General features: G+C 37.0%; 2 protein-coding genes across 2 annotated transcripts; one reads left to right on the plus strand and one right to left on the minus strand.

The window, feature by feature from the left end:
* The first annotated feature begins 5,489 nt into the window (after positions 1-5,489).
* On the plus strand, positions 5,490-6,550 carry Sec13 (nuclear pore and COPII coat complex component secretory 13). The gene has a single exon (XM_088046302.1). The coding sequence runs from the start codon at positions 5,585-5,587 to the stop codon at positions 6,509-6,511; it is 927 nt and encodes a 308-aa protein (XP_087902428.1). The 5' UTR covers positions 5,490-5,584; the 3' UTR covers positions 6,512-6,550.
* Positions 6,551-6,577: 27 nt separating this feature from the next.
* On the minus strand, positions 6,578-7,067 carry RpL29 (ribosomal protein L29). Its single transcript, XM_088046315.1, has 3 exons — positions 6,910-7,067; positions 6,791-6,855; positions 6,578-6,736 (listed from the first exon to the last, which is right to left on the minus strand). The coding sequence occupies exons 1-3, from the start codon at positions 6,944-6,946 to the stop codon at positions 6,629-6,631; spliced, it is 210 nt and encodes a 69-aa protein (XP_087902441.1). The 5' UTR covers positions 6,947-7,067; the 3' UTR covers positions 6,578-6,628.
* Positions 7,068-9,797: the final 2,730 nt, after the last annotated feature.

The raw sequence follows: 9,797 nt of genomic DNA on the forward strand, positions 1-9,797 counted from the left end.
ATAGGTGTAGAGTAGAGTTAACTATAATAATTTTAATAAAATAAATTGTTTAACTCTTTTAAATTCCTATTTCTGGAATTAACTTTAATAACCGTGACAACCAAAATTAAATTAGCAAGTCGCAATTTGATGTTCTGATACATAAAGAGCCGGTTTAGACAATAATTTAATTGAATGTAAGTTAATCTGGTAACTAATTTGACAATTGCTAACACTTGATTGGCGCAAAGACGGTCACATAGCAATTTAACATAATATTAAGTATTTAATCGAAATAAATCCTGAATGATTTATGCATTTTCCGGTTCAATTTCCTTTAGCGAAGCCCGTTGGTTTTTAAATTATTTTTCTTGGTACATTTTATTATTTATTTTTAATCTAAAATTTAAAAAAATATGCCAAGCGCAATTATTTCTATCTATCAAAGTTTCAAAAATTCAAGGACATAAACAACGAAGTCATATTTCTTTGCTAATTGTTAAAGAAGAGTTAACTACAATAGAAGTAAATGCAGCCTGTATGATTCACGCATTTTCCTATTCATTTTTTTATGGTGAAGCCCGTTGGTTTTTAATTCACTTCTTTTAGTACATTTTAAGTATTTATTTATTTTTAATCTAAAGTTAAAAAAAAACGCCAAGCGCAATTATTTCTATCGATGAGAGTTTCAAAAATCAAAGAACATAAACAACAAAGTTATATTTCTTTGTTAAATGTTAAATGAGAGTTAATTAAATGCCCTCGGAAATGTAAATCTAGCTTTTCGGTGGCCATCTTTGTTTTATAGTACAAGGTGTTTATAAATGTTTCTAGCATCAAAGGTGGCTCTGGAATTCCTGTCATGCACTATTTTACCGCTTTCTTTTCATAGTGAATATAACTATCTTGAATTTTTTTTATAATGTTACTTACGTCAACGACGTTTCAGTTACGATTTTGTGTCCAAGTTTTTCATATTCAGGTTTTAAACCACGACTAACATAGTTTATTTCTCAAAACTTATTTTACTCCATGTCAGTTGAAAAATTAAAACTCACATTTGTAATGAGCGGCAAATTTCTATAACATTTCATAGCCACCCTTGATGCTAGAAATATTTATAAACACCTTGTATATTGTATAACAAATAAGGAATGTCAGATCAAATTTCAAAGCTAGGCAAAAGCGAGGTTCACGAAAAAAGCGAAATTTACCGATTTTCAAGGGCGACCTAGGTTCTAATTAATTAAAATTTTAAAATTAATAAAAATGTTATTTTTTATTAAGTTTTTAATGAGCTGAATTCTGCGATTTTGTATGTCTGATTCTCTTCAGATTTCCTAGAGTTTTCAATATTTTTACCCCGGCGCATCCACCATTTAAAGTAATATTAAAAAGTTACCAAGTTTTGGAAGTTCAAAGACCCCTCTGGGTCCACTAAAAGTTAAATTTATTATTATAAAGACTGCTTTTAAACCAAGATCATACTTTAATAATCAGGCAACGGCCATACCACGTTGAATACACCGCTTCTCGTCTCCCGCATCGAAGAACTTCAAGAAGAACGAAGAAACAAGATCGCCAACAAGAGGGCTAAACTAGCCCCCGCGCCGATCCCAAAGGTCAATCCGTGGACCCAGCCCAAGAAACCAACAGGTGAGTCCATTGTTTTTACTAATAAATCATTCCCGCCTTTGCCGACGCCTTCAACGAGCGCAGCAAAATCGCCAATTCAATCAAATCAAACACCAATGAAAACAATTCCTCAAACAAGCAGCATGACAGAATTTTGTCAAATAAACGCCGAAATTTCCAGGCTGAACAAAAACGTAAATATGAAAAATCTGCTCATAATACTTAAAGAACTGAATAATGCACTTGAAAAATGCCAGTCTCAACAAGAAAAGCTGTTCGTCTGCATAGACGTTCTATCCAAAATGGGAGACGCTGGCTATGAGCTGTAAATTAACAATAGTTCACTGGAACGCAAACGGTCTGCATGAAAAAGCTGCGGAATTATTGAACTTTATTAAAAATGGTGGAATTCACATTATGGCAATTAGCGAAACGCATCTCAAAAGTAAAGATCGGCTTAAATTCACCAATTACACCGTTCTCAGAAAGGACAGAACGGATGTCATTAGGGGAGGTGGGGTTGCTCTCCTGATCCGTAATGACGTCCCCTTTGAACACATTCCCACCCCAAATGTAAGATTCCTCGAAACCCTAACGATTAAGATCGAGAACAACATTTACATAACATCAGTTTACAACCGACCAATTAACGCAATCAGGGACGCGGATTTAGACACAATCAATAATCTGGGAAGAAAGCAATTAATTCTCGGGGACTTCAATGCGAGACACACAAGCTGGGGTTGTCACGCAAACAATAGTAACGGGTTTAGGCTCTACAATTATGTAGAGAATACAAACATGATAATAAACAGAACTGCTGATCCAACTCATTTCCCAATTAACGGCATGACACCTACCTACATTGACTTGACAATCACGAAACACATGGTAATCTCAGAACCCAGATCAGTGACCGCACTCAACTCGGATCACAATCCTGTGATTCTTGAGATTCCTGACATGACAATCAAAGACAAAACAATCCAAATCAATTCCTATAAACAAACCAACTGGCCCCTCTTCCGCAAAACCCTAGACAGACATGTTGAACTGACGGAAATCATTGGCACGAAAGATGATCTTGATAAACAGATTGAACTGTTCATTAAGGCCATCCAGAAGGCCAAAGACCAAGTCACGACGACGAAAACAATAAATCCTTTTCGAGACGAAATACCAAAAGCAACCATAGAGAAAATAAAACTCAAAAACCAAATCAGAAAATTGCACCAAAGAACACGAGACCCATTTTTCAAAAACCAAGCATTTGAATTAACCAGAGAAATTAAACAAGAAATAAAAGAATTCAGACAGAATAAATGGGAAACAAAACTAGGCAAATTAAATCCACACGATAATTCTCTATGGAAAATGACAAAAGCTCTCAAAAGACGATTTACTCCCATCTCTATCCTTAAATCCAATAACAACACAGCATTCAATAATGTGGAAAAAGCAAACACACTGGCATCATACTATGAAACAATCCACACAAGTGACAATCACAACACACCCGAACAAACAGAAATAATTGAAACAGTAAACTCTTTCAATAGTGACAATTCCCAGCTAGACGCGCCTACGGCCGTCAAACCCACAGAAATCGCAAGAATCATAAGCACATTACCAAATAACAAAGCCCCGGGAAATGACGGCATAGAAAACAGAATCCTGAAAAACCTTACAGCGAAAGCTGTAAAACAATTAACAAACATAATAAATGCCATACTTAATCTTTGTATCTTCCCAGAAAAACTTAAAATAGCAGATGTCATCCCCATTTTGAAACCGGGGAAAAACCCAAACGCACCAAGCGCATACAGACCAATTAGCCTTCTACCAACAATATCAAAAGTTGCGGAAAAGGTAATCCAAAAACGAATTAATAAACACATTAAACAAAACAAAATTTTACCGCCAGAGCAATTTGGTTTTCGGGAACGACATAACACAACACAACAAGTCCTCAGACTAATAAATGACATAACCAATAATTACAACACGAAAAGCATAACAGCAATGACATGTCTTGATATTGAAAAAGCATTTAATAAAGTCTGGACAAAAGGACTCATTTACAAAATGATACAATTAAAGTTCCCAACGCACATAACTAAATTAATAAACTCGTACTTGACAGAAAGAAAGTTCAGAGTAAAGGTAGAAGGCGAAAAGTCAGAACTGAAATCAATAAATGCGGGAGTTCCACAAGGCTCAGTGCTGGGGCCAATACTATTTAATATTTACATTCATGACATCACTAATAAATTCGCACAAACCAATTTAGCATTGTACGCGGACGACACCGCAATCTACGCTAAGTCCCATTCAGGTCAGGTCGCACTCAAACAAGTTCAGATCCACATTAATCTACTCGAGAAATTCTACGCAAAATGGAAGATTAAACTCAATGCGGACAAAACGGAAACGGTCATTTTTGCAAAAAGGTCCACCGGGATAAAGATCATTAAAAAACTAAAGGTAGGGGACAGTGACATTGAAATCAAGAACTCTGTGAAATATCTAGGAGTCACCCTAGACAAAAGGCTAAACCTACATGAACACATAAAGAAAACGAGACAAAAAGGTGAAGCCGTCCTCAAGCAATTGTACCCATTGTTGATCAAAAACAATTATCTGAACACGAGAAATAAGTTGCTTCTGTACAAATGCATCTTACGCCCGATCATAACATACGCAGCGCCCATATATCGGCACAAACCACACACTCCACTAATTCCTTTGCAAAGATTTCAAAATAAATGCTTAAGACTTGCTCTTAACGCAGACAGATACACTCCGCTCCGTCAACTTCATCAGGACGCGAATCTTCCACTCCTACACCATTACATCCATTCCCTTTCCGATAAATTCTACGAGAAGCAGGTGCGGCACGTACCTCTTCTCAAACAATCCCTCAAACACCCAGCAGGAACTCACAAGTTCCCGCACTCGGGTGTCCCCAATCTAGACCGGATAATCCGCTGAATTTTGTTACAGGCAAAAGGCAGCGGAAGAAGAACCGTAAACGGCAATTAACCAGCCACTGACCATATCGGAACAGGAGTCCAGGAGCCCCCTGGAACATCAATCCGAGGATCAGGAGTCCTCGGAGCCCCCTGAAACCTCCCCACCGAAACCAGGCCGGAAGGCCCAAGACCTCTTTGAGGTCAACTGTAAATAGTTCTAATAATTTTTGTACATAGTAGATAATAAGGTTAGGGTTTTTACTTATAATTCATTTTCCCTAAATTAAGGTATCCAATAAATAGGCTAAACACCACAAATGTATGCAACCAAGGTTGCCGGTGAGCCATAAAATAAATGTAATATCTTAGATTTGTATAATAAATGTAGGCTAGGTTAAGGCATCAGTGCCTCGCACTAGCATAAGTTAATCTTAAGTGTGATATGTATTATCTTAGTGATTGCATGCGTAACTTCAACTGAATAAAAATCCTGTTGAATTTGAAATTTGAATGCTTCTCGTCTGATCAGCGAAGTTAAGCAACGTCGGGCGCGGTCAGTACTTGGATGGGTGACCGCTTGGGAACACCGCGTGTCGTTGCCTCATTTTTTGAAACAAAATTAAAAAAAAAAATCTGCGCAACAAAATTTTACAAAAACCATATTTATCTGATTTTTTTGTTAATATAGTTGCAATTTGGCTTTTTAAAGAATATAAATACCATTCGTGCAAACACAAAAAATACTCGAAACAGCTGTCATTTAGTCCAGTAGATGGCGCGCACAATCCGCAAACTGCAGATTTCTGTAATTTTTCAACAACAAATGTAAAAAAAAATCAGTATTAAAAATGTTGTTTTGTTAATTAGCTTCAAGCTTCCGTTAGCCGCCAGTCGCTTTTTTCACCCGAAATTGCGCACACCGGTGGTTGGCAGCCCTGCCTGTCACTTGTCACCTGTCATTTCCATTCCACGTATTTTCGTTCCGTTCAAACTCAAAGATGGTCTCAATCCTGAATTCCATCGACACGGGGCACGAAGACATGGTCCACGACGCCGAGGTGGACTACTACGGCCTCCGCCTCGCCACGTGCTCCTCGGACAACAGCGTCAAAGTGTACGACATCAAAAACGGGGGCACCGCGCTCCTCGACGACCTCAAAGGCCACTTCGGCCCCGTCTGGCAGATCACCTGGAGCCACCCCAAATTCGGGAACCTCCTCGCCTCCTGCTCGTACGACCGCAAAGTCATCATATGGAAAGAACAGAACGGGAAGTTCACCAAGTACTACGAGTACGCCAACCACGACTCCAGCGTGAACTCCGTGCAGTTCGCCCCCCAGGAATACGGCCTGGTTTTAGCCTGCGGCAGCAGCGACGGCTCCATCTCCATCTTAAGCTACATCGCGGACACGCACAACTGGGAGGCGAAGAAGATCCAAAACGCGCACGCGATTGGCTGCAACGCCATCAGCTGGGCCCCCCCGATCACCCCGGCGACCACCGACTACGCGGGCGACGCCTCCAAACTCCTCAAACGACTGGTCTCCGGGGGGTGCGATAACCTCGTCAAGATCTGGCGGGAGGAGGAGGACAGATGGGTGGAGGAGAGCAAGCTGGAGGTGCACTCTGACTGGGTGCGAGACGTGGCGTGGGCGCCGTCTGTAGGGCTCCACCACCACACCATCGCCAGTTGTTCCCAAGACAGGAGAGTCATCATCTGGACGAGCGACGACGGCACCAACTGGAACTCCACGGTGCTCCAGACCTTCGACGACGTCGTCTGGAACGTCAGCTGGTCGCTGAACGGCAACATCCTCGCGGTCTCGGGGGGCGACAATAAAATCACGCTGTGGAAACAGAACTTGCAGGGGAATTGGCAGTGTTTGAGTGACGTGGTGAAGGGACAAGGACAAATCAGCCAATAACCAACTATTTCTTACAATATAACACTAATTTAGAGCGTTTTTGGGGTTTTTCTTCAAACTCTCCTCCATTACAAACTGTTTATTCCGTTAAACACGCCAACCTTACAAAACTTAAATTTATTTCTTCGCCTTGGCTTTCCTTTCCTCGGCCCGCAGGCGCTGCTTAGCCGCGCTCAAATTGTGTCTTTTGGAGAAGCGCTGGTTCTTCAAAAACTTCGCGTCCATCTGAAACAAATCGAGACGGTTTCACCCCGTCCAACAACCCCCAGATTCACTCACCCCGAGCGTCGATTCGTGACGGAATCGCTTGGGTTTTTTGATGCCGTTGCGATGAGCCTTGCGGTCTAAATAAACGGTTTTTATCTCAAATTGTTTGGGGAAATGGAGGACAAACTTACTCTGGTTGTGGTTTGTGTGGTTCTTTGACTTGGCCATTGCTGGAAAGTTGGGAAATTAAATTACAAAACTTGCGTTTGTACGAGCGACTTCCAAGATGGTCGATTAAAGGGAGGTTATGTCAACCACGTTTTCGTTGCTGGCGGATGTCAAAGAGGTTGCGGAAGGGATAGAGGGAGCACAGGCTGGTAGAAGTGAAGCCAACATGGGATTTTATTCGTATATGTTGATAAGAAAATTGAAATCAATATTTTTTGACGTTTTTGTTGGTTGATTATGTTAGAAAACGTTTTGTTTTTCTTTCTTTACTATTTATTTAAAAGTAAATTGAATGTTGTTGGTTAGGCAACCAACTTTACACAACTGTATGGTTGATATGCATAATAAACACTAAAAAAAAATTAATTTTATTTTCTTTTTTCTTGTTTTTCTAATTATATTGCTCTCAAACTTTTCTTTCTACATTTTTTTCTTTTTCTACATGCTTCTCTATATTTTTTCTAATAATTTTGCTCAAATTTGGCGCAAATTTTTCTCAGATTGTGTTTTTATTTTTTTCTTTCTAGATTTTAGGAGTCAGATTCATTCCAATTTTTTCGTTTCTTAGATTCTGCTTTGATTTTGGTTTGTTCTAAAAATAAAAATTTCTAAAATTTAACTTTTTGTTTTAGAATTTTGTAATTTAGCATAATCAATAAGCCAGTCAGTGCCAACGATCTCCACAAATTTCATTTTTATTCCTTAAAATTACCATCGTTGCGATTTTTTGGAAATATTTTAAAACTTTTGTATTGTCCAAAAGATTAAAATTTCTAAAATTTGTATTTTTTGTTCTAGAATTTTGAAATTTGGCACAATTAATAAACGTATTATTACAAAAAACTTGCTCAAATTTTACTTTTATAGCCTTACAACTAGCAAAATTTTTATAAAAATTGCAAATTGTTGGTTCGTTCTAAAATCAAAAATTTGTAAAATTTGTCTGCTTTGTTCTAAAATTTTGAAATTAGTCACAAGAAATGAACTCATTATTGCCCACAATCTGCACAAATTTATTTTTATGGGGTTCAAATTACAAATGTTATAAATTTTTAAAACATTTTTGGTTTGTTCTAAAAATAAAAAAAAAAAAATTTGTCCGTTTTGTTCAAGAATTTTGTAGTTTGCTTTAATTAATAAACAAATTAGTAAAAATATCCTCCTTAAAACTCATCTCTATGGAGTTAAAATTAGCAGTCTTTCGAATTTTTATAAAAAAAATTGCGAATCGTTGATTGGTTCTAAAAACAAAAATTTCTAAAATTTAACTGCTACGTTCTAAAATTTTTAAATTTGTCGCGATTAATGAGCTAATTAGTGTCTACAATCTCCACAAATTTCATAATAGCAGAGTTAAAATTACCGATGTTACAAATTTTAAAAATTTTTTTTAATATATTCTAAAAAAGTCTAAAATTTGTGCGCTTTGTTCTAGAATTTTGAAATGTAGCACAATTAATAAGCGAATCAGTGAAAATACCGTCCTCAAATTTTATTTCTATGGTGTTAAAATTAGCAGTATTACAAATTTTTCTAAAAAAATTGAAAATTATTGGTTTGTTTTAGAATCAAAATTTTCTAAAATTTGTATTTTTTGGTCTACAATTTTGTAATTTAGCACATTTAATGAGCAAATCAATCCCAATGCCCTTCTCAAATTAAACTTTTTTTTGGGTCAATATTATAGACCATACGAATTTAAAAAAAATGGTTTGATCTAAAAACACACATTTTCAAAATACGTTCGTTTTGTTCTAAAATCTTTTAAAACTACAAAAATTAATTTGAGATTTTCCTCAATTTATTCTTAGTTTCTGCCCCGATTTTCTCAATTTTGTCAGATTTCTTCCAGATTCTGCTAATTTCATTTGAAATTATCACAGCCATTGGTCCAATTCTTCTCAGATTATTTTCTAATTTTTCCTTTAGCATTGTTTTTCGGCTTATCTTTCTTCAAATAGCACCTAAACCTCTTTTCCTGTTAAGTTTTTCTTCTGCTTATTTCTTCTTCTTCGTCTTCCTCCAAATGTTATCCCAGCGCTGATCCGGCTCTTGGGACCACAAAATTCCCCATTTTCTATTAATCTATTAGATTAAACGCAATTCCGCACCCAAGGCGTTAAAACGAGGTGTGGAAACCGCACCGGAACTATTCGATAAGATTGCGGTTTTCTCGTCCAAGTAAAATTTTCTCGTCCACGTTTAAAGAATGAATATCAACTCCAAGGCCACACAAACATGTGACTTAAATTACAACTTGTAAAGTTACTTAAGTCTAAAATAATCCGCTAATCTTCGATTTATATCACGATGTTAAATTCGAGCCAAGAACGTAAAAAGTGAAAGTTACAATAACATAATCCAGCGTCGTATTTTCAACAGTTTACGAGAATTTTAAACGGTTCATTGCTAATTTATTTCATATTTTGAAAGATGAAATTTCAATTAACTTTTGGTTAAAGTTATGTTTATATTGGCTAGGTCACGGAAAATCGCTCGCATATTTTAGAGGATCTCATTGAAACCAAAACATTTCAGTTTACCTTATCTACCTAACCCTGAAAGTATAAAATATCTCACTTTTTCTTACAAAAACAGACATCTAAATTTATTATTTTTTTCACGTTGGTACCATCTGTCTGTTTGACATTGGGCAGATTTAACCTCAAAACAAACGTCTAAATTTATTATTTTTTTCACGTTGGTACCATCTGTCTATTTGACATTGGGTAGATTTAACCTCAAACTGTCAAACAAGCAGTCTGCCAACTTGATGATATAAATTTGATTGGGAAAACTCGTGCAACATGTTCACAAGCAACTCCGTTTTCTAATGTCTTGCTAACAGATA

This window comes from Gnatocerus cornutus, chromosome 1 (assembly GCF_029298725.1).
Source record: "Gnatocerus cornutus isolate USDA-ARS CGAHR chromosome 1, icGnaCorn1.1, whole genome shotgun sequence".
Taxonomy (NCBI): Eukaryota; Metazoa; Arthropoda; class Insecta; order Coleoptera; family Tenebrionidae; genus Gnatocerus; species Gnatocerus cornutus.